The sequence below is a fragment of the Microcaecilia unicolor genome, chromosome 6 (genome assembly GCF_901765095.1).
Source record: "Microcaecilia unicolor chromosome 6, aMicUni1.1, whole genome shotgun sequence".
Lineage (NCBI taxonomy): Eukaryota > Metazoa > Chordata > Amphibia > Gymnophiona > Siphonopidae > Microcaecilia > Microcaecilia unicolor.
Window position 1 is genome coordinate 24557402 of NC_044036.1, and position 14432 is coordinate 24571833.

The 14432-nt window shown below is 39.8% G+C and overlaps 2 protein-coding genes across 3 annotated transcripts in view; one reads left to right on the forward strand and one right to left on the reverse strand.

Moving 5' to 3' along the window:
- The window catches only part of FAF1 (Fas associated factor 1), a 716909-nt gene extending 715306 nt beyond the window's left edge, over nt 1–1603 (reverse strand). Inside the window, exon 1 of the mRNA XM_030208188.1 lies at nt 1565–1603. Within this exon, the coding sequence (XP_030064048.1) occupies nt 1565–1588 (24 nt within the window). The 5' untranslated portion in view covers nt 1589–1603. The remainder of the gene's footprint in view (nt 1–1564) is intronic.
- Nucleotides 1604–5805: 4202 nt separating this feature from the next.
- CDKN2C (cyclin dependent kinase inhibitor 2C) lies at nt 5806–12639 on the forward strand. 2 transcript variants are annotated; one of them, XM_030208191.1, is made up of 3 exons: nt 5806–6509; nt 7467–7605; nt 11582–12639. In XM_030208191.1, the coding sequence occupies exons 2-3, from the start codon at nt 7477–7479 to the stop codon at nt 11960–11962; spliced, it is 510 nt and encodes a 169-aa protein (XP_030064051.1). In that variant the 5' UTR covers nt 5806–6509; nt 7467–7476; the 3' UTR covers nt 11963–12639. The 2 variants fall into 2 exon arrangements, with proteins under 2 accessions (XP_030064051.1, XP_030064050.1); XM_030208190.1 differs by having other exon boundaries at nt 5807–7605.
- The last annotated feature ends 1793 nt before the right edge of the window (nt 12640–14432 follow it).

A 14432-nucleotide genomic window follows, 5' to 3' on the forward strand; every position in this document is an offset into this window, starting at 1 on the left:
GCTACCATGCGCACCATGGCAAAAACACAGGCAGCTCTAGCATGCCATCTCTTGTGGAGCTACTGAATGGCAGCTGCTCTTTGTCAGCATCACTCTTCCTCACAAGCACTAATGTCTGATCATCTTCAGACATGGAGTCCTAGTCTTTTTCCTCATGCAGCCAAATTCACAGGACATACCACCAGAAACCCCAACTTCAGTTAGAGGAGCAGGCACCGCACATCCACTGATGCTAAGTGAAACCCTGGCATCCAAACAAACATCTACTCCATACTGACAACATCAGGCTAGAGAGTTACACAGGGACAGAAATTTCACCCATCCCCAATGGCACCTAACCATTATACCCCTATTCAAGAAATCTAGACTGCCCCAAATTGATTGACTGCACATTTTTGTCCTTTAGATTGTAAGCTCCTTTGAGCAGGGACTGTCCTTCTTTGTGAAATTGTACAGTGCTGCGTAACCCTAGTAGCGCTTTAGAAATGTTAAGTAGTAGTAGTACCCACTAAGATCCATTCCATCCCCACAAGTAATCTCCTCCATCCCCATCCGTACCCACAGGAGTCAATACTTCTCTCTGTACATTACAAGCCTCATTCTGGAGTCACCAGAGATTTTGACTACACTCCTGTGGGAATCCCATGGCAACTTCTTCCATCCCCATGGGAATCCTATGGTAGCTTCTTCCGTCCCCGCGGGAATCTCATGGTAACTTCTTCCAACCCCATGGGAATCACATGATAACTTCTTTCATCCCTGCAGGAATCCCATGGTAACTTCTTCCATCCCCATGGGAATCCCATGGTAGCTTCTTCCATCCCCACAGGAATCTCATGGTAACTTCATCCAACCTCATGTGAATCCCATGGTAACTTCTTCCATCCCCATGGGAATCCCATGGTAGCTTCTTCCATCCCCATGAGAATCCCATGGTAGCATCTTCCATCCCCATGGGAATCCCATGGTAGCTTCTTCCATCCCCATGAGAATCCCATGGTAGCTTCTTCCATCCCCATGAGAATCCCATGGCAACTTCTTCCATCCCCATGGGAATCCCATGGTAGCTTCTTCCATCCCCATGAGAATCCCATGGTAGCTTCTTCCATCCCCATGAGAATCCCATGGTAGCTTCTTCCATCCCCATGGGAATCCCATGGCAACTTCTTCCATCCCCGTGGGAATGCCATGGTAATTTTTCCAAACCTGCGGGGATCCCGCAGGAATCCCACAATCGCCAGTCCTGTGCAGCTCTCTACATCAGACCCGCCAATGGCGGAGGAGATAAAATGGGTATCTGTTCCTCATAAAGATTTGCCAGAGTTGTACTTGGGAGGGCTCCTCTGATGGAACCTTTGTGCTTCCCTATATTTAGCAAATGATTGCAATAAAGAAAGAAACAGCAAAGCAGGCAGCTCAGCTACACGTCTAAATACTAGAATCCATCTTGTGTTCTCCTCTATTTTGAAGTCTTTTGTACACGTTTATGAACTGCTCTGTGATTTTCCATCTTAAAAATAATACTATAACCATCAAGTTTCAGGACAGTATAACCAAAATGCACCTCAGTAAATGAATGCAAGGCCATGCTCCTTCAGTGCTTCTCTGGGTCAGTAGGATTTGCCCTTGTATCGGCAATCATTCTCCATTGTGGGGCCAAAGTGCATCACTTCCATAGTGCATCATCACTCTGCTGGACAGAAGAATCAACAGTCACTCAGGAGAAGTTTGTCTTTAGGGTTTTTAATCTACAAAATTTCTGTACCAGGTAATAGACTAAAAGCAGGAAGTAAATCATAATATCTGGCGATATTAATTATATGATATTTTTCTCACGCTGTAAAAAAGGCAACTCAGATTATATTTCATTCTGGTGGTTTACACTGATGCACAATTTTTGCACACCTCCAAATTTCAAAAGATAAAGGCTATAGACCTCATTCATATTTCATGCAAAAATAGCTCATTTTCCCTTGCCTCACCCTATGCCTGGAACAGTCTTCCTGAATCCCTACGCCAAGCCCCCTCCCTACCCATCTTCAAATCCTTGCTTAAAGCTCACCTCTTCAATGCTGCATTCGGAACCTAACCTTTCGAACATTTAGGTTGCCCTAATCTGTCTGACCTGTCTGATTAACTGTACATTTGTCTTTTTAGATTGTAAGCTATTCGAGCAGGGACTGTCCTTCCATGTTAAATTGTACAGCGCTGCGTAACCCTAGTAGCGCTTTAGAAATGTTAAGTAGTAGTAGTAATAGGGCAAGAAACTGCAAAAACACCTGGAGGTCAGTTTTCTGGCAGTTAAGAAATTCTTCCTCTTTTGCTCAATTATTTTTAGGGGAAAGAAAAACAGAGAAAAGGTTGTGTAAGCCTTCTGTATGAGGAGCTGTGGGACATTTGCCCTTTAATTTCAAAATGCAGAAAATGGGCAGCTGTTTCATAATATAATCTCCACGTTTTTCCTGTCATTAAAGATTTCTGTGAATTATTTTTCCCTTCCAGAATTCAAAAGAATAGTGGATCATTGATGTGCTGCTTCACACTTGTACCAGCACACTGACTGGTCCAATGTTAAAATTTCCTTGCAGGTAGACATACACAAACCATTATGAAAGATTATATTCAGATGCTGATCTGCTTATTCTTACTGGACATTCATGCAAGGAGATTTTAGCAGATGTATGTAAAGCCTAAATGCAGCATGTACAGTTAGAGTAGACTCCTGAAAGCTATTAGAAAATCCAGTCAGTACTGTTATTGCAACATTAATATACTACCCTCTAAAAATTTATAAAATAATTATTCATGTTATTTTCTAGTTTTCCCATCAATGCTAATAACTAGCAGTGTATTTTACTTAATATTGCATATATAGTATAAAGATGACCATAACTTCAGCATATCAGTGCAAATTTATTTATTTATTTTATTGAGCATTTGTCAGACTGATATAATATCCAACAGATATTAAATCAGTACAGACTTGGCCAATGTAAAAAATGCATAGAAGTAAAACAAAACAAATCTTAAAATTGTAAGAAATGGGAAGGAAATGGAGGTTAAAACAACGGGGTAGAGACGAACAGCACAATAAAACCAACCCATGTCATAACTCTCAATTATAATGAAATTATGATAAAGGTTATAAAAGAAAATCATTCTGGCTGGAGTTATGATAAAACTTCGTGCCAGTCATTTTTGTAATCTCAGCTAGATGAATTGCAATGACTCACTGCAAACATTAACCACAGTCCGATGGCCGGTTGTATATTGAGTTTTCATAACAAAACCAACCTATAACCCCGCCTGTTTCACCAGGAGTAACAACAGAATGAGGTGAAACATTAGCTCGCACACGCTAAAGAAAGCAGCAGGAACGGCGTGGGTTAAATATTAGGTACGAGTGCACAGTTCACTGGCAACTGTATCAGTTTTGAAAGGATGGGAGACTGGAAAATTGCCAGATATACTTTGACCCCCCGCAGTATACTAAAACTAGGCAAGAAACCAGTGGCGTAGCCACAGGTGGGCCTGGGTCATCAGTAGCACATGTTTAGCAGTAGCTGGTGGGGATCCCAAGCTCCGCAAGCTGAAGACTTCCCCCTGATGGTAACGAACATGCTGCTTTCCATGATACTGGCACCTGCACATGCTCAGTTTTCAGCGTAAGCCTGCTGCAGACTGTCAAGGTGGAAAGAAGTGTTTTCCCGGAGAGGGGAAGGTGGTAGAACTAGAGGAAATGAGATTGAAGGGGGGCAGACTGAAGAAAAATGTCAGGAAGTATTTTTTCACGGAGAGAGTGGTGGATGCTTGGAATGCCCTCCCGCGGGAGGTGGTGGAGAGGAAAACGGTAACGGAATTCAAACATGCATGGGATAAACATAAAGGAATCCTCCTCAGAAGGAAGGGATCCCCAGAAGCTTAGCCGGCGGTGGGAGGCAGGGCTGGTGGTTGGGAGGTGGGGATAGTGCTGGGCAGACTTATACGGTCTGTGCCAGAGCCGGTGGTGGGTGGCGGGGCGGGTGGTTGGGAGGTGGGGATAGTGCTGGGCAGACTTATACGGTCTGTGCCAGAGCGGTGGTGGGAGGCGGGGCGGGTGGTTGGGGGGCGGGGATAGTGCTGGGCAGACTTATACGGTCTGTGCCCTGAAAAACACAGGTACAAATAAAGGTAAGGTATACACAAAAAAATGGCACATGTGAGTTTATCTTGTTGGGCAGACTGGGTGGACCATGCAGGTCTTTTTCTGCCGTCATCTACTATGTTACTATGTTACTGAGATATTTTTTTCGTGGTGGTGGTGGGGGGGGGGGTGGGGGAGAACACTTGGTGCCCACCCACTTCTTGCCCAGGCCCACCCAAAATCTGTTGTCTGGCTACGCCCCTGCAAGAAACAGAGGCAATGCCTAGGGTGAATGTTGGGGGTCCTTATTGGTTCCCAGGCGTTAAATTGAGAGGCGATTTTCAGTGGACAGATGGCTGCTTTTCTTCAGCCAAACCACTCGATTGTAGAATATATATTCCCTTCTGAATTGTGAGTGGGTGAAAAAGCACTGCAGTTGGTCTTTGAAGAAAAAATAAAGGCTATATTGTGTGTAAAATGTATACCTAGGAGTCACATTAAGAAACACTAAACCTGAAATGCACCTGTTCTCTGTAACTGAAGATGGTAACTCGGTACAAATGCAGCCTACAGCACTTGCATCATCCTCAAGAGTCCAACGTCATCACATTAACACAAGGTATCTGTCTACCTCCTTCTCAGTCCTTACCACAGATGCCACGACCATAACATCCACCCAGGACTCAACAAGTTATCCAGCCGTTTTGTACCATGCACCCGTGTACTGACTGATTATAACTGCACGCTTTCCTTCCTTCCTGCCAATAAATATGTCTTAGCTCCATTAACCCTGCTGTAAGCTAATTATTATCAAGGCTTTCTCATTAAACTATTTTTGAAATGCTAATTGTATTCAAAGTTATGCAAAAGTGATCTAGATCGCAGCATTTCATCGGCTGTCGGTGTTACACTTTCATCATCAAGTAACACAATGTCATATGAAGGTCGAAATCTGTATTTCGATGCAAGGCTGGTAATAGCTACATTCCTCTTACCTATTGGAAATGTCGCTGGAGAAACAGGGGTGAATAATGTACTGCGAGCTTGGTTACCTGCACTGCAACCTTGTTTCACCCAAGGTGTTACAATGTTACGCACCCCCGCCAGGACATATGCTTCCCACTTCATTGTGTTTGTGCTTACCTGTGCAGTTCGCACCTGTAAGTCATCAACCCTTTTCTGAAAATAAGGGATCTGGGAGGACGCGCCACTTGCTTTCCTTCTCAAAACAGGCAAATAGGAATGGGCTTCCTTAGAGATCGTATTATGTTTAATAACCGATTCAAGCAGCACAATCCGTGCAGTCTGCTCGAATGTGCAATATAGCCCTAAAAAAAAACAAAAAAAAGTAGAAAATAATACAGTGATTTAGGATAAAGAAGGCCGAAAAGAAGAAAGCAGGTACATATTTACGGTCCTAGTAAGTCACAAGATTTTGATTTGGGGTTGCCTTTTTGTTTGAACGTGTGCAAGAGCAGTGCAGGATTGCAAAGGTCCATTCTTTTATTTAGGCCCTGACATCTTGGCGTGCCTTTGCTTTCTAGTGGGGGGTATAATGACCTTAGTCTCAACGAAGCAGGGCCACTGAGGTTTTTTGACAGCCCCTGGGAGGCGGGGAGAAATGGCGCTTCACCTTTCCTCTCTAGTGGTCTGACTGAGCTGCTGTGAGCAGAGAGAGACAGACAGAGCGCGAGCGCGTCTGGCAGGCCCTGAACCGGCCTGAGCTACAGCCGCAGAGAGGGAGCAACTCCTCGAAGCCTCCTTAAAACTCTGCCGTTAAAATGGGGGCGGGGTTTACAGTCTAAAAGCGCTCTTTTTTTTTTCTTTTCAAAAAAAGCTGATGGAGTGAAAAAAGAAAAAAAAAAAAAAAGCCAACCCCAAAACCGGCTTCGGGCAAGAAGGAGCAGAAATTACACTATTGTTCTTGCAGTTCCAGTTAAAAGACGCGTTTTAGGAAGAAAAGCCACTTTTTTTTTTTTTTTTGCAAGTGGGAAAAGAAAGCTGTCATTAAAGTCAGCTGTCCTACAACAGCTCCGGAGCCCGGGGGAAAGGCATCTACTGGCTGCTTCCGTCTCTCAGATTGCAAAGCTATGCACTCTGCTTGCAGCTGTCTCGCACCTCTGCGTTAACTTTGGAGCACGTTTGGCCACACAAAAAAGAAAAAAAGAAGATTCTGATCCCTCGTTCCCCGCCTAAACCGCCGAGCGACAGTCATCAGACAAACTAAGGAACAAGAACATGAAAAATAGACTCTCGCAGTTCTCTTTTAATATTGTCATTCCAGATTTGCATTCTTGGGTGATCGATCTGAAATTTGCAGGGAAAGAGAGAAAAGCTTGCGGCGGACAACAGCTGGTGCATGTAGCGCCTGGGCGGGAAGCGGACGGTACGTTATAGGCAGAAAAGCCTTTTCTCTCTCTCCCTAGGGAGCCCTGCAGTGCGAGCTGCTTTGTGCAGTTTGGACTTCAGATCATGCGAGGAGCTTCGGGTGCCGTGATCCGGGGCCGTCTGGGGCACTGATCGATCCCGAGCGAGCCCCAGGACGGGCGCCCGAGGCATCGGGTATACGGGGGCTGCTCTCCCTGCCGCTATGAGCAGGGAGACCGTGCGCCACCGCCGGGGGGGCTTCAGGGACACCCGATTGCTTCCACCAAAGCTGCTGCGAGTCCGGGGGCAAGGTGCCCCCCCTGCTGCCCCCCACCCCGACACGCCGCCGTGCTCGGCTGGGCTGCAGAGCGCCGGACGATGATTGATGGAAGCGTTGCAAATAAAAAAAAAAAAACTGCAGGCGAACGTTGGAAGATTTCTGCCGCAAAATCGAGGAAAGGCTTTTGCGATTGCGTACGGGCAAAGCAGGAAGTATAACAAAGTTTTGACATCTCCTCCTCCCCCCCCCCCCCCCCACCCAAATCATTCAATTTTTTTTTTACGCGATGTTTGCAAGCTTCGCATGGAGTGAAGCAGAAAGCTGCTGCGCCTAAGAGCCGATGAGCAAATTCAAAGCACTTGATGCGGAGCGCTAGCAAAGGATTTGTATTGTAAATCGCGTCTAGACTGTGTAAAATGTCAGGGGGGACTGCTTCTCCGTCTTTAACGGTTATAGGAATGAATTTATTTCCCCTTTTTTAAAAAAAATGTAGCAAAGTGTTAATATGGGGGATATGCTGTTGCTACATGCTGGGAGTACTGACATATAATCACGTGTGAGTAAAGGGGGCGGGATCCTGGCACCAGTAATTTTACGAGAGCATTTACTAATACAATACTTCAACGAGATTACACAGCCCATGTCAGTCTCTATACCAAATGAAATATTAAAAGAGACTAATCTTTTTCGATCAAGGGACAAAATTATGGCGGATCCTTTTGGAAACGAGTTAACGTCCGCAGCTGCTAGGGGGGATCAAGAGCAAGTTGAAATTTTGTTGCAAAATAATGCAAACGTCAATGCAAAAAATGGATTTGGAAGAACGGCGTTGCAGGTTGGTAGTATACACAAAATTATATTTCACCACAGCTACCTACGTGACCCGGTTTTTGAGAAAGGTGGTTTTAAAGAAGCCAGATGAGAAAAAACTAGAATGTTTTGTGAACTACTTGGTTGCCATATTATATATTCTTAGTTGATGCAGCTTTCTAAATGACGTATTTTAAATACAGTAAATAGGACGAACCATTGTTTTAAACGGGGATCTTCTTCCTTTCCAAGTAAGTTGGGTATTAATCCGCATGTTATAGCTTTTTATCCCTTACAAGGACAATATTAGAAAGGGGACTACATCAACATAGGTAAAATATTATTTTAGTTTTGGGAAAACAGGTATCTTATTTACATCTGTCTTCAAGACTTTAGATGTTATGTGATATCAAGGCACAGTTCACTTATTTTCTTTATTGTTAGGTCTAAGTTATAATAGTGGATGCCTCACTCCTGGCTGCATTCACAAATTAACTTTTCTTGCAAATGGAGTTGCCTAAATAGGACAAGATAGGTTTATTGCTCCTCATAAATGGAAATTTTTCCATGAGGGGAAAATAAAGGGGTAAGAATCAAGTCTGAATCACGTCATTACCTGTTTAGATTTAAAATGAGATAAAATACATGTTTCTATTTATAATAACATGCTTTTTTTTCACTAGTTGTTGCTTTTAATACATATGTGGCACATGGTTTCAAATATTAATATTTTAAAGTCCAGAGGCAAGATTGAAAGGTAATATTTGGAACATGAATGTTTAAACTGATATTTTGGATGACTGTGATAAACAATATCAACAAAAGAAATAACATTTTTGATATTTTAAAAAATAAATTAAATAACACATAGGTTTTTGCTGAAACGCGACCTGAGGACATTATATCGTGTGTGTTTCACACACCTATCTATATTTCTGGGGAATCCTGCAGTTCTATTTATCTATTTACATGCCAATATATCAGTTCTTTTCAAAATACTATGGGAAATGACTGTATGAAGTATTGTTGAGGACCTTTTGTCATTTTTTCCTTTTATAAAAGCCACGCTTTTCCCTTTTCTAATTTAAATTTGCGAGACTATGGCTGTTTGAAATATTATTTGAAATTGACAGTATACTAAACACTCAGAGGCGTAGTTATAAAATGCAGGCTACCATTAAAGATGTGTTATTTTACCAGTAAGGTGCTATGCTAAGTAGTAGTAGTATTTTAGCATAGGTCCCTTTTTATGCAATGATACCTAGTTACTAATAACTGTTTTTACTGTAGCCCACTTGATAACTCCTTCACCTGTGTCTTATTTTATAGATTTATTTATTAGGATTTATTTACCCCTTTTTGAAGAAATTCACCCAAAGACACGTACAAGTATACTCTGGACATAGGCAATTAACAGTTACAGCAGAAAAAAATATTTAAATAACAATACACATTATGGTGTAGTATGCTAATTACAATGTCAACAGTATACACATTAAAACATTTTAATCTAGACAGCAGAGGGATAAGCCAGGTGAAACATATATAGACGGATAAAATAGAGTAATAAAAGTTAGAAGATAAGGGTGACTAATTTAAGGAAAGATTGCAGTTGGAGTCAGAATAGGTGTATGCTTAAAACAAAAAAATGCTAGACAGTAGAAAAAGGCCTCCTTTAAAGAATACTTTTAATGGCAATTTAGATATGTTTTAACAGGTGAAAAACCACACAAGCTATCCAGTTTTCAATGATATTGGTAACTATGGCGATTATAGAGTTCTTCATACAACGCTGAGAAAGAACTTATACTGTAAAAGGCCATACCATACAAAAACATCTGCCTAGGAAAAGCAACAGGAGTCTAGGCATTTTTCTCTGACCTTAAAATGTACAAATTTCACTCAGATTGTATTTAATGTACTTTTTAAGCAAACTAGTAAATAAACATTTGGAAACATTTTAAATAGTGACATAGTAGTCTGTTTATTTTAGGCATATGCAAACGCCCACATTTTTTATTTCAATATAATCGTTAACAATTTAATGAGCTGCATCACAATCAAACCAGAGAAATTATAGACTTGTTTATTTACAATATTGTTGGTGAAAGAACTAAAATTATATCTTTACAGTGTTTCTGTCTTCAGTATAGTTAAAAGAGGAAAGTGAAGATAAATATTTCTTCAATCTGCAATTAAACTGTATTTTCCATAATTGTAAATAGTATGTTCACTTCTTCACTGCTTCTTGATGCAGTGATATTGTATAATTGAGATCTTCCTGTATGCAACACTATACTAACATTTTCTTTCAAAATCATATAAATTTTTTTCCCCTGGAGTAAAAAGACTGTCAAATGTGTCTTTTTAATTCTTATTTTTTTTCTTCTGGGAGCTTTTGATACTGAAGCGAATCGATTCACACTTGCCAAAGGAAAATGGAGAATGAAACAGAGGGTTTTTTTCTTTTTTTTTTCCAGAAGCAAAACAGAGATAGTTTATTGTGGTTATAAGATACTCATCAATATTAATTAGGTTCTCCTGGCAGGTGTATTTTGCATAGAAGTGCATACTGTTTATGCTGGATTTTCCTGTACTATATGCAATGGCAGAGACCATGCTCTAAATGAAACAATACACTTTATTCTATGTAGAAACTTTCAACAATATCTCAAAGTATTCATAGTTATGCTGTAACCATAGACTAAGCTTCTTTTCCATTACAGGTGTACAGTATCTTTTGATTCAGATTGTAAGTGGATTCAAGTTCAGATTTGTAGGGCAGTTTTGCCAGTCATAAGATCTTATCAATTTAATTAAGGACAAAAATAGATGTTAATACAAATTTCTTAAAACAGGCTTTTTTAATGTGATATATGGCTCCTCCACAACTCTATATAAGAAAAAGAACAATGATAGCAAAGATGTAGTAAAATATCCAGTGTTATAATTGAACTCTTTTCCTAGGGTTGTGAATTATGCAAATTTGGAAGGAGAGAAGGAGAAATAGAAGCCAAATAATTCTCTCTCTCTCTCTCTCATGTATGTGTGGTGTGGATGTGTTTCTAATGATCCTTGCAATTTTTGCACGATTAATATGATCAAGCACATCAAACATACATTAATTTTAATTGTATTTTAAGAAGCGTGAGAAAAGATATACACGTGTAGTGTACATATATTAAGGTTCATAATTACTTTTAATCGTTATTTTCATTTAAAAATGTACAGTGAAACTGAATCTTAAAATAAATATCTAGTCAGTTTGTTTACTGAAGTGTAGTGCACAACTTCTAATAAAAGACGTTTACAAACTCTGCTTTATACTTTGAAAGTATATTGAAACAGATTTCTATTTGCATTTGCTTCTTTGTTGTATGTAGATTAAAAGCAATGCCATCAGAACAGTAAATTACAAGTGTTTTTAAAATAAAATAACATCCGTTTTTGCAGAAACTTGCACTGAAGGTAAAGTCCATTGCACACAGTTACCTTGATCCACGTGCATAGTTTTCTTATATAAAGAGTATAATAAATTAGATTTGTCCTTAGTAGTTTTTCTGGCTACAGTAATGCGAATTATTTTTGATAATAATTAGCAAGCTGTGAAAGCTGTAAAACCAGACTCAGAGCCTGCACTGTTGGCCGGGTTTATGTGACTTTGAGAGAGTCACTTAAGCCCCTCTTGCTTAAAAAGATTACAAACTGTTCTGGTAAGAGGCCGATGTTATGTATACAACTGGTCTACACTGCCTTGGGCTCTAAACCAGTAAACTAGTCATACACTGGTATTATATTACAATAGGGAAGATTGTAGTGTTTAAGGAGAATTGAAGAGTCCTCTGGATTGTGCATTATAGTTCAATATTTACACCAATTATTGTCTGAGTTTCCCTGACATTGTTATGAATGTTCCAAGTTCACTGAAAACCTATGAACTCAGCTTTAAACCATGAGGTGCAAAGACTACGACCAATACGTTTGATTCTTCTTCCTGCTAGGTGGTGAAGCTCGGTAATCCTGGAATTGCCAGGCGGTTGCTGCACGAAGGTGCTGATCCTAATGTGAAAGACAGAACTGGGTTTGCTGTGATTCATGATGCAGCCAGAGCCGGTTTCTTGGACACTGTTCAGACTTTACTGCAGTTTCAGGCTGACGTTAACATCGAGGATAATGAGGGGAACTTGCCCTTACATCTGGCTGCTCAAGAAGGCCACCTCAGTGTAGTGGAGTTCTTGGTCAGACACACTGAAAGCAATGTGGGACATCTTAACCATAAAGGAGCCACCGCCCATGACCTGGCTAAGATGTACAAGAGGGAAGAAGTGGTGAAATGGATGGATGGCAATGTCCGTGTGCAGACAGCCAACCTGCTGCAGTAATGAAAGCAAAAAAAAAACAACCAAACAAACACTTGCTTGGACAGCTGAAATAATTTTTGAATGATTGTTACATTTTTTTTTCTGTTCTCCCCCCCCCCCCCCCCCCCTTGGTTATGTGTAATTCAAAATAAAACGAATATAAAGAGAGTTGTGAGGTTAATGTGTTTCCTGATTTGTATAAGTTTTAGACTTCCCCAGCATCTATGTCCAGAATGTTGTTTGTCTTTCTTTTATTGTTCAATGTCATTATTTTTTTTGCTTTTATGTATAATTATTTGGGGTTGTCAATTAAATAAGATTGTGAATAATATCCAGGCCGTACAAAATGCTTGGTCTCTTAGATTGCGAGAGCTTTGTCTCAGCTATCTTTGAAGTCTGCAAACAGTCAAATATTTATTATAATAGGAGGTCCTTTCCCCCAAAGATTTTCGTTCTTGCTGTTTCCAGGAGAAAAATCTTCGGAAAATAAGCCTTCAGGGTACTTATTCGAAAAGAAAAGAGCCGTCTGTATATTTACTGTGATTGTTTTCTTTTGACATTATTTTAAGTTGTAGTTTGCTTCCAGAAAGAATGTCCTCATAGCAGTGCGTTGCTTATAGGACAATAACAGGTTTGTTAGATACAAGCATTGCCATTTTTTTATTACTGTTTTGTCGATTAAAATGCATTATATTAAATGCTAGTTGTGTCATACATTTTTCTTTCAGTCATTTCTTTTACAAACTTTGAGCGTGCAAGGCTGTATATTGATGCGTTTTACATAGGGCATATAGCTATACTGGGGCCAGCTTATTAAGGGACCTACTCAGGAAGGCTTTATTTAATGTTGCGTGTATGGGAAATGCTTAGTAAACAGGCCCTTTATATACGCATATTTTAAGTCATCGTGTCCTGCCAGAACCTTGGTCAAAAGAAGCGTTCTTACATTTATTATTACTTTTTTTTTTTTTAGCTACCGCCCAAATGGAAAAAAAAAAAAAGCAAAATGTACGATTTGCGGTTTTACGGATTATTCTTATAAACATTTCAATTCATAAAAATTACAGTTTTCCAATATGAACGTGAATTCTTCAGGCCTATCTCTTGACGCTTTCACATATTTAATGTTAATAATAATTAAAAAAAAAAAAAAAAAAGACAAGGGCCAAAAGATTTTGCTGGGGGTGGAAATATTGTAGGTATCACTCACGGGTGAAGAAAATGACCCTTATGGACTTTAATTAAGTAATCTTGCCACTCTTATTCTCTGACAAGGCCCAGACAATGCCTCTCCAATAAGTGATGAAAGTACTCTCATATCTAATGTGGTTCCTGACATGACTGGTTCCTGAAACCTGCAAGACTTGAAAATGAACAAATGACTCGACATACGCCTAAATGTCCAATATCCCCTACTGTGTTCATACACTGTGTTTATGAATATAACACAGTGATATTGTGAATGCTGAGCCAAGTATTCAGGTGAATACAGTCAAATATAACACGTGGAAAGGACATTACTGGAAGGGCAAAATCATTCAAATTAGACCCTGGTACCCAGCACTGAGATACACAGGGCGTTCATGAACCCAGAAGATAGAAAGTTAAGGGTGTATAATAGATATAAAAAATAATTAGCAATTCGTTATATTGACTGGACAATGGCGCTATACAATAAAATAACGGGATTAAATAGAAAAAATAAGTTATATACATAGTAGTGAGTTGAATATGGGAAACACATCTGTGTCTTATTCAGTATTACAGTATCCACTATCTAAGGAGCGTGCTTGAGCACCCCCAATATTGTGAAAATTCCTCGTATGTCCAGGGAGAGGTTATTTCCATTGGATTTAGCACCCCCAATAATTTTGAAATAATAATTTGTTACATAAAGGCGTCGAAGGATTGTAGAAGTATGTAAATGTAGCTATATTAAAAATTCAATTGAAGCAAATCAAACCCCATATCAAAAATAATAAGTAATACAGTGGATTAAAACAAAACAAAGAAACCATACTTGTCATTGCAATTACATCACATGTCTAATGCAGTACTGCAATATTGCGCAGCTCTGTTTACCGCAGAATCGTAAGTATCTGGGTTGTTTTATATGTATATATTATGCTGTATTCACACACATATGTGGATAGCTAAACAATATATACGTATACATCAGACAAAGAGGTTTAGCTATGCATGCACATATGTGTGTGTACTATATGGCTATATATTTATGCAGTCTGTATGCATATGTGAGTAAAAGAAAGGAACATAGATTTTAGCCAAGGAAAGTGCAATAATGATCATATTTTCACGCTTGCCAACTATTTCGCGTAACTATACGTCTTCTAGTCAGGCAGGATCGCTGTAAAACGCGATCAAAACATTAAGGAGCGAGACTGAGGAATGAGTAATCTATAGCAAGTGCAAATGAAACAATGTAGCGAGGGGAAAAGTCGAGACAATGCAATAGATCAAGCAGAGTTCT